This window comes from Petaurus breviceps, unplaced genomic scaffold, assembly GCF_028583685.1.
Source record: "Petaurus breviceps papuanus isolate PSGF00001 unplaced genomic scaffold, PetGlider_PUasm1.0 90849, whole genome shotgun sequence".
NCBI classification, from domain to species: domain Eukaryota; kingdom Metazoa; phylum Chordata; class Mammalia; order Diprotodontia; family Petauridae; genus Petaurus; species Petaurus breviceps.
Window position 1 is genome coordinate 22506753 of NW_027187361.1, and position 13893 is coordinate 22520645.

General features: G+C 37.5%; 1 protein-coding gene across 2 annotated transcripts in view; it reads left to right on the forward strand.

Annotated features, from left to right (window-relative positions):
• UBE3A (ubiquitin protein ligase E3A) overlaps positions 1-11514 on the forward strand; it is a 95041-nt gene extending 83527 nt beyond the window's left edge. For both annotated transcript variants that reach the window (XM_069072954.1, XM_069072953.1), the window contains 6 exons: positions 2034-2239; positions 2614-2778; positions 4536-4691; positions 4800-4873; positions 9304-9447; positions 10217-11514. In XM_069072954.1, coding sequence (XP_068929055.1) covers positions 2034-2239; positions 2614-2778; positions 4536-4691; positions 4800-4873; positions 9304-9447; positions 10217-10337 — 866 coding nt within the window. In that variant the 3' untranslated portion in view covers positions 10338-11514. The remainder of the gene's footprint in view (positions 1-2033; positions 2240-2613; positions 2779-4535; positions 4692-4799; positions 4874-9303; positions 9448-10216) is intronic.
• Positions 11515-13893: the final 2379 nt, after the last annotated feature.

Consider the following 13893-nt stretch of genomic DNA (forward strand, 5'->3'; position numbering starts at 1 on the left):
TCTACTGGTGTTTCTTTTTCTATATAATATGTGATAATGACTATAAGTGTTAAGAATCACTTTAGTCATGAAAATTCATATGAGGCTTCAACTCTGATATCTGTTATAAATAACAGTGGATGTTAGGCTTTTTGAGATCAATCACTCATATCAGATTAGATTTTTAAAAGACTATTAAAGCCAAATTTATGTTCTTTCTATAAATTACATAAAAGAAAATTTTATATTTGGGATGGAGAGAAGGAAACCTAAAATATACAATGAAAAACCAATTGTCAAAATTAGGAAACATTTATAAGCTGCTTTAAAATATTGATATGCTCATTTTAAAATGAATACATATATATATATACACACATACACATATATATAATTTTTTTACCCCATTTTCTTTTTTTTTTTTTGAGGGGGGAAGGTAAGGCAGTTGGGGTTAAGTGACTTGCCCAAGGTCACACTGCTAGTTTTGTGGTAAGTGTCTGACACCAGATTTGAACTCAGGTCTTCCTGACTCCAGGGCCAGTGTTCTGTTCACTGTGCCACCTAGCTGCCCATACCCCATTTCTTTAATAAATTAAAATCTGTATTCATAGTTACTAATATTTACAATTCTTGAAAAAAAACTCAGCTATTGTAGTCTGTTCTCTTTTATAATAGCAAAAAAAAAACATTTTTGAAAATCATTTTAGTGAGTTGAAAACCTTTACAATGCAATTACAATATCATTAAATGATGTCTAACTTTTAGATATTGTAAGAAAGGTATCAGTGGTCTTCGATGTAATAGATTTGAAAACCAAAGACTTGTGATCTCTAAGAATTGTTCTAAAATTTTTCTTGAAGTTCAGAATAATAATATATGTATAGGAGAAACCATACACAATTTAAAAATTGGATTATCTTGCCAAAAGCTATTGAGAATATGGCATGTGAACAGGTTCGGACAGAAATTCCAGAATGAACCGAAAAGTATCCTTTCCCCCAAAGATCTTACAGTGGGTGGGTGACAGTAAGATATGTACACAAATAAATGTAGTATCAAGTTGAAAATGGCAAGTATGTAAGAAGGGTACAAAAGTTCTGCCAGAGTTGAGGAAAGAAGAGAGATTATTTGAAACTAAAAAAGTAGGCTGTAAATGGAGATTCAAATTTGCTTCTTTATTGATTCATTTTTGGTATATATAATGTCCTTATGTTAAGGATAATCTAACTACATTGATCATATATATAACTTAATAATAATGACAGTGATATTTATTATCTCATTTCCTCCACACAACCCTGGGAAGTATATACTATTATCATCTGCATTTTACAGAGGAGGAAACTGAGGCAACAAAGGTTAAATGATTTGCCTGGGGCCACAGTTAATAGTGTCAGAGGCTGCATTTGAATTCAGATCTTCCTGACTAGGGCTCCATCTTCTCCTCTGCCTCCAGGCTCTGTAAACTGGAATATGTTGATGAGCTTAAATTTAAGAACATTTGCCTGTATTTACATTACAAGACTGAAACCCCCAAGTTCTGCTTTATACATGTGAGATTTAAAACAACATTAAATAAAAATTTCTGTTAGAACTATTTAGTGAGGTTTAAAAAAAACAGACAAAATATTTAAGTAACTTATTCTGAAAATGCATTATTTTTCATGTTTGGTCACTGCAGCAGAAATGGGCCTAGAGCTTTTTTAAAATGACACCTTTTTTTCCTCTCTATAAATGGAATATTATAAAATGCAAATCTCAGGAAAATTCCCGTCGTAATAGCAAAGTCCACTGCAGTTCTTTATTTGTGCATGTTTCATTAGCTTCTTGAAATCATATGCTACCACTTTTTTTAATTATATGCTTGCAACATATTCTAAAATTTGCCTTTTTTTAAATGCTGATTTTTTATGTGTAAACATGAATTTTCCTACTCTCTTACAAATCAGTTTGATATTTGTATATAATTAAATTTTATACTTGTTTTATTTTTTCCAATTGTAAATCTTTACTTAAAGAAAATAAATAATATTTTAAAAAATCATTTCTTATAGGTATGTTCACATATGATGAATCTACAAAACTGTTTTGGTTTAATCCATCCTCTTTTGAAACTGAGGGTCAGTTTACCCTGATTGGCATAGTACTGGGTCTGGCTATTTACAATAACTGTATACTGGATGTGCATTTTCCCATGGTTGTCTACAGGAAACTAATGGGGAAAAAAGGAACTTTCCGTGATCTGGCAGACTCTCACCCAGTAAGTGTTTGTTTTTTTACTTTGTCCCTTACACTTGATATAAATGTAAGAATTCAGTTGATATTGAAAATATTTATGTTTAACATTTCTAGAGTATTGACTACTTATTTAAATATTAACTAAATGGTGCTACTATTAACGTAAAAATTGTTTTAACTTGATGGAAGCTCTTCGAGGCTCTGAAAGACCTCAGAAGTGGTGCCGTCACACAGTGGCAGCGAGAGCAGCTATGAATTATTGACCTTTACTGAGCTCTGCCTATTATGATGTGACCCACCGATGTTCAAGAGAAATAGTTAACTGTTTGTTAATGGTTTAGCTTTTAAACCTAGGCTCATTTGTCAGTTGTTTCTTTTTTCCTCTTAAATTTTTAGGTTCTTTATCAGAGTTTAAAAGATTTGCTGGAGTATGAGGGAAGTGTGGAAGAAGACATGATGATCACTTTCCAAATATCTCAGACAGATCTCTTTGGTAATCCAATGATGTATGATCTAAAAGAAAATGGTGACAAGATTCCCATTACGAATGAAAACAGAAAGGTAATCCATACCTTGAGTGCTTCATTGCTTTTCATTTCTGTGCATCGCAGAATGTCTGTCATGTATTATGGGTATTTTCAGATCAATATCTAAACACTACATATAAAAGCTAAGTGATCAAATAACCGATTTCATTTAAGTCTTAAAGTCTACATTTTCTAATCTTCTGAGTAATGCAGTGCATTTTGTAATACCATCTTTCAAAGAACTATGTATGGGTTTTATAATAAGCATGTGGTCTGTTTCTTTATGAACAGTGAGCTACTGTTCGCATATTTATAGAAACACTTCAGAACTTTATATATCTTTATATGTCATAAACATGTGTGAGTGTATGTAGGTGTGTGTGTGTAAATATATGAGTTAAAATGAGACATTAGTTCAAATGGTGAAACTTTGAAGATATTGTACCTAGAGCCACAGAGCTGAACTTTTCATAGATGCCTATGACAGAATGGTTGCCAACAGTTTACACTCACCTTTCAGGTGATTCAGGTAGAGGTTGAGGTGAAGATAAAGGATCAAGAGAAATTTGAGAGACCGATGACCACCAAAGGGATTTGGAAGGGTATTAATGAAGGAGGCTGTGCTTGAAAGACAACTTGGAAGACATGACGATTTTACCCAGGACTTGGGTCATGTTTTCTTTTTTTTTTTTTCTTTCTTTTGTGGAAAGGAAAAAACATGTAGATTAAGACATTTTTGTCTTATGTTTGCAGACTCAGGCAGTGCTGCCTTATATGATTATCAAGATTTTTGTGATGCTTGTTTGTTTGTTTTCACACAGCTGACTTCCTTTAGGAATTTTAAATCAACCAGTCACTTGTGTTCCTACTCTGTGGGCCACTGTGCTAGACCCTGATGCAAATACAAAGAATACCTTATCCCAAGGAGTAATCAGAGAGATGGCAAGTCTCATTACTAACACATACCACCTAATTAAAGCTAAGGTGTTTGGGGAAGGAGGGCATTAGAGTTGGATAGATCAGGTGCCAGGTGGTGCTTGTCATATGAGACAGAATTGAAAGAGAGAGTTACTGTAGGTATGGAAGTGCACAGTGCAAAGACTTAGAGATAGAGGGTCCTGTGAAAGGAACAGAGACAAGGTCAGCTCTGATGGAGTACAGATGCGGGAAGGCAGAATAATGTGTAGTGAGACCAAAGACAGCCAGGTGGGGAAGGGCTTTGAAAGTTCAACTGGTTTTTATTCTGGAGCTAACAAGGAATCGCTGGAATTTATTCAGTAATGGGAGTGAGTGAGTGAGTGAGTGAGTGTGTGTGTGTGTGTGTGTGTGTGTGTGTGTGTGTGTGTGTGTGTGAAGGCTGTTGTCATAATCCCAGTGAGAATGAGCGGAGAGAAAGAGTTTGATAGGAGACGTGTTACCAAGATTTGTTCACTGGGTAGTCACATTAACAAAATGGTAACCTGGCTAGTTTGTCTCATTGCATATCTCTTTATAGAGTAATTATGTTTATGTCAGATTTTCTGTAAATCAGACTTTTCTGTACATTGGATTTCTATGAAGGATAATTTCTATGAGGTGCATCTGTATCATAGGATTTGTCCTGTCTTATACAGGGATATGCCAAAAACATCTGTGATTTATGAAATATGCTTTTTTTTATCTATGAACATTGTATTAAGCTTTGAAAATATTCTTGAACCTGATTTTCTTTGGAAAAAAATATACTACCCAAATGTTTTCCTTTTGTTTTCATTGCCACAATAAATTCCTTTGATTAATGTTTTCCTTCAGGAATTTGTCAGTCTCTATGCCGACTATATTCTCAATAAATCAGTAGAAAAGCAGTTCAAGGCCTTTCGGAGAGGTTTTCATATGGTGACCAATGAGTCTCCCTTGAAGTACTTATTCAGACCAGAGGAAATTGAATTGCTTATCTGTGGAAGCCGGGTAAGAAAGCAGGCACATATTTTTTTTAAAAAGTAAACTCATTTATTCACTGATTCAATCCAAAGAAGCTAGTCCAGAAGATGTAAAGACATACTCTTTTGTTTTCAGAATCTAGACTTCCAAGCATTAGAAGAAACCACAGAATATGATGGTGGCTATGCCAGGGACTCTCTTATTATTAGGTAAGATGCTCTGTCTAGAATTTGTCCACTCAGTGGGGGCTGGAGGGTATTTCATGTTTCAGGTCCCTTTATGTATTCTTTAACAATAAATGACCTAACCTTTAAAATGAGTTAGGAAAATATATTTTTTTAAAAAGCATTCATTTTGAAGTCAGGGCTGTGTTTTATTGCATAAATAAATGAAGTGTGGTATGTGCAGGCCAACTATTTTAGTATATGTTTGGAGCATACATTTTCTAATATTTTTTTAATGATACTGCCAGCTGAGGGTGGAAGAAACTTGACATTAGCTCTATTACTCTTTTCCACGTTGAAAAGAGCAAAATTTGACTTAGGGTCATGGTAATCTATGACCTCCAGCTTGGCTAATTTCTAGGACCATGGCCTCAGGCCATTTCTGTATCCCTGCTGCCCCGTAGCATTAGAAATGTTAGGTATAAAATACAAATTTCAGGGAATCAGGTAAAAAAAAATCATTAGTTCCCTGTCTCTGCTACATTAGCACTGTTAGCATGGATATGAAGCCATGATTAGATGTCTTAAAGTTATCAACAGTTTTCAGCATGATCCCCATTCCTGCTTACTCTCTAGGAAAATTTTCCAATCAGCATCTCTGCTTTTTCACCCACCATGAGAATCTCAAGGACAAAGTAGCTTCTTAACAGAAAGAATTTGGGAACTTAAAGAGTCTTCATGTTTCCAAGAGACTCCATAAGTTTGGAGGTAGTGGGTTATTTTTGTTTTGTTCCTCCTTGACAGAAGAGTTTACTTTCTTAGAAGTAAATGAGTTAATTCTGTTTTCACTACTCAGTTTAGATTTTGTGTTTATTCGAGTCACTGAGCTTCTCATAGTCTGCTGTTTAAGTACTTCTTCTAGGATCGAAATCATCCATTTGAGATTTAGTTCGTCCCAACAGAAATCACTCTCCAGGCCCTGCTTCCATCGGATACTGCCAAATGGGGGTCTCACTCCCGATTAGGTGCTTTTTTAAGTGGGAGTATAGGACAGAGTGAGGGGGTGAGGAGGCTTCTGAGGGTTCCCATTTGCCCATTAGGAGACAGCAGGAGCAGGTGAGAAACAAGTTTGGGGGGGGCCTGGGGCGCAGGGTCCTGTCATCGTAACTAGCATTCATCATGGCCACCGGTTTAGAGAGAGACAGACCACAGAAATTGTGTGGCTCAACCTCTTTCTTTTAAACTAAGGAAACGGAGATGGAGAGAGGTTAAGTGACTCACCTTAGCGGTCAAGATCCAAACCCATGTCTTCTAAGTCTAAATCAAGGCTGTTTCTGTTGCACCAGCCTGCCTGTCATTGGGTGCTTAAATGGTATGAATTTCCATAGAAGAGACACCAACACAACTAAAAGAGATTTTTCTCCCCTGAGATGTCAGATGACTCAGATACTAGCACTGCTTACGTCTGCTTGCATGGACAAGGACAAGTTGCTTTGATATGCTGTGTTCCTCTCGTAACGTGGCCTTTTATTACAGAGGTTGAAGTCTATTGTCATCCACACGATACCTTCTAAATATAAGCATAACACAAGCTTCACAACTCTGAAACGTGTTGAGTTTTCTCCTCAGCCCAGTGCCAACATCATACAGGGGATTCCTCTGTGTTTACAATTCGTATACCTTTGTTTTGAGGACATTTTATACAAACAGCTTTTTCAAGAGTATTTTTACAATATGCTGTATTTGTATCTTGTGTGTGTTTGATTGATACTAAGATTTGGAATATCATTGATGTACGTCATTGACAGTGACATAAATTTCAGTCTGTCTGTCATCCTGTGCAGGTCTTTCCCATAATCTCCCTTAAATCCTCCACAGAGGGTATGTATTATGTAGAATATACAGGCGGTCCCCTCACTTCTTCCAGTCTCAGACTCCTTGAAAAAGCTCTCTGTACTCACTGCCTTCATTCTTCTCTCACTCCTCACCTTTGCAGTCTGACTTCTGACTTCATCACCCAGCTTAATTCCAGTTTTGATGGTCTTCTCCCATTTCACCCTGTTGACCACCCTCTCTTCTTTGATAGTCTCTCACCTTGTGGGTTTTCCAGCCCTTGCCCTGTGCTGCTTTGCCTCCAGACTGTCTGACGGGTCCATCTCCTTTGCTGGTTCCTTGTATCTCTGACTCTAAATATGGGTGTCTGTTCCCCCTCCTTCCTCTTTCCTTTCCCTTCCTGCTCCCCTCATCGCTCTGTCTCCTCTTACTCCCTCTCCATTCACCGCACCCCCCTCTGGGTTGAGCTTTCGTCCTGTGGAGACACCTTACAGATGTGTTTGTGCAGCCCTAGTCTCTTCTGAGCCTGAGTCTCCCATCAGGAGTTGCCTGTTCGATATCTAAAAGTAGGGAGTCCTGGAGACAGATCGAGGACAGGATGCACAAAGCCGACCTCTCTCAGCCTTCTCCCTTTGCTATCTGTCAGTCTCATAAGCTTCACATTATCCTCAGGTTCACATTCTCACTTACCCAGGATATTGAATCACTTTCCACATCTTGTTTTCACCTCCACAGCTTCTCTTACAGGTTTCTCCTTCTCTCTGTTCATAGAACTCTGTGCCTCAGTTCAAGCCCCTAACATCTCTCCCCTGCATTGGTACCACAACTGGCTTATTCTTCTCCCTGCCTTAAGCTTCATCACTGTGGCCCCCCTTACACTCTGCTGCCCAAGTAATAACTTTCTTTAAGTACAGATCTTTCCATGTTACTTCTACAGGATAAAATAGAAACTCATCGTTTCGTTGCTTTTTTTAAAGCTCCTCACCACCTGTCCCTTCTTCCCTTCCCACCTCCCTACTCTGTGATCACAACCTGTCTGCACTCGTCTCTCTTGCTTTCCCATGACCCTCCATCTCCATGCCTTTGTGCTGGCCTTCTTCTATGCCTGGAATGAACTTGCTCAAGCATCACCTTCCACTGAAACTTCCTAACCTCTGTGCACACGCTCCTGCTAATGTCTTCCCACCCTGTCTGATGTTTAAGTACTTGGCATATGTTTGTGTTTGGTCACTTTATATCTGGGCTGCTTGGGCCATAACGACACAGCCTCACCAGAAGAGTGTGCATGTTAGCAAGATCGACCTTGGTTTCAAAGAGGAGGCTTGGGTTTTCTAAGCAAGCAGTCTTTCAGAGGGAATCCATTATTATTTTCCTATTCAGTCCCTGATCTAATTCATTTTCCACATGTAGTTTCTGTTCAAGTTTTACTGATGGAGCTTCTATCTGTGGATTATTCAGCGTAGACTGAACAACAGGCTTTCTTCATCCATCTCCTTTTGAGTGATTATCAGTCTCCTTTAGAAAGTTTTTCAGTATTTTTGGGCTTAATGCAGTCAGCACATTGTCAGCCACGTACAGGAATACCGAGAGGGCCTCACCTATTAAACGTGCCTCGTTTTATCTGGACTCCACACTGACCGTGTTCAGTGGCGGCCAGCTCTCTCGTCATACACACAAGCAGATGAGGGCTATGGAACGGAAGTGTCTGTCAGAGCTTTCAGGGAACCTCGTGCTCTCACACAGACATGCGACAGTTTATTATGTAAAGGCTTTAAGGTGGCGTTTGGCTGTAGCATAGCTGCTGGGCCAAAGCGGAAGCTTCTCACGGGGCATTTCTCGTATTCTCTGTGCTTCTCCTTCAGTATGTGCTGCTGCTGCTGCTGCCGCAAGGCGTACTTTGTGACAGTCTGTGTCTTCCTTTCCCGTTCTTCCTTTGGAGGTCTTCTCAGCGCATGTGAAAGTTACTGTCATAAAATCCTGTAGAAGTTGTGATGACTTGGGCAGTTTTTCATATTTTATCCCCTTTTGTTTGGTAAGAGGATGGTCTGAAATTTTGTTCATTCTTCTTCCCTATTCAGAATTGATCCCATCAGTGCCTTCAAAATTGTTATCCTCAGCTTTCGATTTTACTGATCCAGCTGATAATCCCATTTTTGTTTTCTTTAATATTGTTTCAGCTTCCCCTTCAAATACCCAAGATTGTGGTGTTCAAATATAAATGTGGTCCATACACTGTCGCTATTAAAGAAAAGAGTTTGTGATAAAAATCTTGACAGATCTTTTCCGTTTTCCATCTATTTGCCATCCTCCTTGCTGCCTCCTTCACTACCCTAAGAATGGTTTTGCTTATGCCTAGAAAGCATCTCATGAGTTTGCTGTTGTAGGATAATCATTCCATGAGGCAATAAATATTGCTCATAAGGTTTTACTCTCTTCTGAGCTTTTATGTACGAGTTTGTTCTACACTAGCATGGCTCGTGACTGCCCTATCCCTTGGCAGGGAAATCATGCTTGATAGTGTTTTTTATGCAGTCGATTTTTTTGTACAAAATTCATGTAATACTAAGCTCATAAGTGCGATCCTGTAGCCAGTGACATGGTTTTTAAATAGAATTTACCGTTACATTTTCTCTCTTACTTAGAGAGTTCTGGGAAATCGTCCATTCGTTTACAGACGAGCAGAAAAGACTCTTCTTGCAGTTTACAACGGGTACAGACAGAGCGCCTGTGGGAGGACTAGGGAAATTAAAGATGATTATCGCCAAAAATGGCCCAGACACAGAAAGGTAATTACGGAATTCATGCATATTTAGCACCTTTTAGCACGTTCCCCAAATGTACCTTAGTCAAGTACAAACACAATACTCCCAACAGTTTGACAAGGATATTCAAGGATTTGTTTGAACCAATTATGATTTTGGTTCAGTTTAAGTATTTTTCAAAAAATATTTTGAAGTTGCAGTTTGTACTGGTTTATAAGAAGTGTGTAGCTTCATTATTATTATTCATTAAAAATTTGGTTCAACTTTCAGCTCAATAAAATGTTAACTTTTTGTCTCAGAAAATTATTGTGGTTCATTCACTTTTCTTTTTAATTCACAGAAGTCACTGGTTAGGTAATAATTCTTTCAGGAACAGTTAAACGCAGGCATAGGAGTTTGGCCATTCGTCATTACATCTTGAGTTTCTAATGGGGAAATGAAATTACCACCCTCCCATTTGTGTCTTATAGGCCCTAAGTAGCATTCCTTCCCAGATAGAGACTCATATGTTTAACTTAAAATTGATTTTACAATTATGGGTGGCATTGAATAATTTACGGGCAGTTGAACAGAAAAATTCTTTGGACCTTGAATATTTTTAAGCCAGAGGATCTCATGTTTAGTATTTAAACCCAAGAGCAGAAATTCACTGTCACACTTTGATTTAGTGTGACTTGTTCACGGTAAGCCAACTTGACGGTATATACGCCTTTCACAGGTCGTAACGCGTGTGTGCACTGTGCTTTCCCATGACTTAATGCTTTTTCATTTTTTCCTTTGTCTTCTCATTTAGGTTGCCTACATCTCACACTTGCTTTAATGTCCTTTTGCTTCCGGAATACTCCAGCAAAGAAAAACTTAAAGAAAGATTGTTGAAGGCCATCACATACGCCAAAGGGTTTGGCATGCTGTAAAAAAAATGAATAAATAAATAAATGTCACAAAAGGGATAAAAATGGTGGTGATGATGTCCCTGCACAACAAAGGCCATAAGATAGAGAGCTACAGTAGTCACCCGTGTTTGTGCCTCCCTTCTTTAATGGGGACATGAGGGCTGGAACAGCAGATTTCAGCTGCTTGTATGAACAAATTCTTTATTTTTTTCTTTTTACGTGAAAGTGTTACATATTCTTTCACTTGTATGTACAGAGAGGTTTTCCTGAATATTTATTTTAAGGGTTAAATCACTTTTGCTTGTGTTTATTACTGCTTGAAGTTGAGCCTTTTTGAGTATTTAAAAAAAAATACCAACAAAACTGTACTTTCCCAAGGAAAATATTGCCATCATTTGTAGCCCGTGTAACCTTCAAGTATGTGCTATTTTTTTTGTCCCTGTATCTACTCAAATCAGGAACTGTACTTTTTTGAACAGTTTGCTTTTAAAACTTGAAGTCCTGGAAACAGTGTGATGCAATTACTGCTGTTCTAGCCCCCAAAGAGTTTTCTGTGCAAAATCCTGAGAATCAATAAAGATGGAGGGAGAACTTGGAATGTTTGAACTGCAGCCCTGAGAACTTTACTTGAGTCACAGCACAACAAATTAAAAAGCAAAACAAAACTCATGCCACTGTATGTTGTCTCCACATGTCCTGCAATAGCCAGTCCTGTTTGTTAGTGTCTGAAGGGCAGAGGGCTTAGGTTGGGTTGTTTTGTTTCGGTTTTTTGTTTTTAACACTTACTGGGGAAAAGTGCATATTCAGCCAAATGGTAGTGAGCCAAGCGTATCGCGAGAAAGATAGGAAATGTGTTATATTAGAGACCAAGCATGTGGAAGTGCACTTAAAATTAAGTTTTATTAATTGCCTATTACATTGATTTAAAACCCGACAATCCAAAGTCTTCCCTACGTGATGTCAGCATCCTGCTTAATGAACTGTTCCTTTATCAAGGCACATGATCAGTGTTGCTGCACGATCAGAAAAGGTGGCTCCCGTTCCTTGTTTTGACGACTCGACCTGGAAATGAATGAAGCTATTGATCTTAAGGCCTGTTTCTCTTGTATGCCCCCAACTATTCAATATTATTTTTAAAAGTAAATGCTAAAATTACTTTATGTATTACAGAAAATAAACAATAGGTTTTTGATCTAAATGACAATTCAGAAGTAGTTTAACCCTCTCCTGGTCTTCTGTGTCTGTAACGTTGATTTCTCCTGTTGCAATATACAATAAAGGGACTGTGTATTTTGGACTAAGGGGACACAATTGGTAAATCTTCCACTACAAGCCGGAGCTGAGCTTGTGCCTTGACAATTGTCCTGACTGACTTCTGCGAGTCAGATCAGTTTGATCGATGATTGGTGTGAAATTGGCAGGAAACGGATAAGTCTTGAGATCATTGGAGGGGGAAGGATGTCTTTCAGGATTATTTTAATAAATTCTTTCTAGTAATAGAAACAGAACTGTTATGTAACTATAATGCCGAATAAAACAGTGACCTTTTTCACCATGACCTAATGGAAAAATAAGACAGTGATTTCCTTACTTGATAAGTTGAATTGGGTGTTACTGGGGCTCACTTGTTTTAGAACATTGTTAAGGTATCACATGACAGTGAACACTCAAGGCTATACATTTTTCTAGAGGACTTACTGTCCATTCTGGGTTGGGTTGGGTTTTTTTTTCCCTACACAGTCAAAGTGAGAGCAAAGGAAACCCCAGGTGCCAACGGGCATTTTATGTAATAAATGGGTGACGCAACTTGAAGCTGTTTGGTTATTTTCTTAAATTCCGTTATCCCTTCACTACTGAAATCCTGCCATTTTAATGATCTGTTTCTCAGACGAGTTTTTGATTTATGAATCCAGTAGATTTTAAAGTACTACGTTTACTGTTTTAAAACATTAGGAGTTTAAAAGAAAATCTACATTAAGAAAGAAAAATGACTATGCCAAGCATTCTCTCCAGGAGTTTATTTCCTTGTGTGCTACAGCTTCTTTCCACATGCCTGTGATTTTCCATTGATAATTGATACTAAAAGATAGGGCAGGTAGGAATGGAATAAAATTAAAAACAGCCATTTGTTCAGTGCCACAATAGCTCTTGGTTTTGTGTCTTAAGGGCTTGGATGAAACCAGTGATTTAATTGGGACTGTATTTCCCTGAATTTTAACCTGTGCTTCTCAACAAACCATCCAAAAACCCTGAACTTCTTATTTTAAATTTAGTTTTCTTCAGAAGTAATTTTTGCATCTCAATCTGGAAAACTAGGTTGTGGCATCAGAGAAGCCCAGGAAGAGAATACTTTCATTAAAAACTCCCTTCCCGGAACTGACCCATTTTTCCTAATTGTAACAGTAACAGAAAGAATTGGCTTTTTAAATGGGATAAGAATAGCAAAAACAGCCCAAGTCCAATTTTAGCATGTTTATTTTCCAAAGTTTATAACTGTATAAAGTCACCAGATAATCCACTTTTTAAAAAAATTTCCATATACAATTTAGGGTTTCTCATTTTGAGGCTATATTGTTTATTATTTTTGCCTTCTTGGTAGTAACAAAATTACCTTTTGCTTAAAAGACTCATTTCTGATAAGATCATTAACGTTTCTCGTGACTGCTGTTTTTTAAAGTGGCATCATATCATGCAGTCAGATGAGAAAAGAAGGCTCTTGTTTCAGTGTAATCATCAATTTTTATTTCCTAGAAAAGTGGTTTGCTTCATGTAAGGCTATATTCAGGCCTTTTAAACTTTGGTGGTAATATTTGGAATTTCTTGATTAACTGCCTTTCTTTGGGCAATTTAACTTTGCTTGGCTTTAGTTCCCTCATGTGTAAACTGAGGTGTTGGACAACCATTTTAGAGGTTCTTTTCACTTCTACAATTTTGTAGGGTTTTGGGGGGAGGGGGAGGGTCGGCGTGTTGAGAGATTTAGAACTGGCCCAGGAGCTGCAAACTGCAGAGGATGCAAGGTGTACGACTTGTGTGTCTATGAGAATGGGTTCTGAATATATCCAGACACTATGCTACAACGACATTTTTATCACCCTTTAGTAAAAATAACTGGAATTAATTTTCAATAAAAAGGTTAATGTTTTATTTTTATTATGCTAGTTGCTCAGTAGTATAATTTGTCTTATTAGCTCCAAAGAAGGTGAGAATACATATAAGGCCTTCCATATAAACCGTAGCAACTTAACATTCCACAGTGTGCTTTCCTCTCCCCTTACAAACTGCTTGGAAATTATGTTACAGGGATAATTTTTCACTTAAAACTCCCTCCACCCCCAATAATAATAGCAAAGGGCTATTTTATAATCGACAGATATACATTCTATCCTTCCCTTATATGAAGCAATCCTTAGTTTTCATGGACTTTGATAATATTTTTGTCAGTTCCAAATCAGTATGGCATGGAAACATGAAACACCCAAAAAGATTTATGTTGTATTGAACTGCACTTTTAATAATCTTTGTACGCTAAAAAAAATTTTTCACAAAGACTCTAATATTTAATAAATGTAAAGATCGA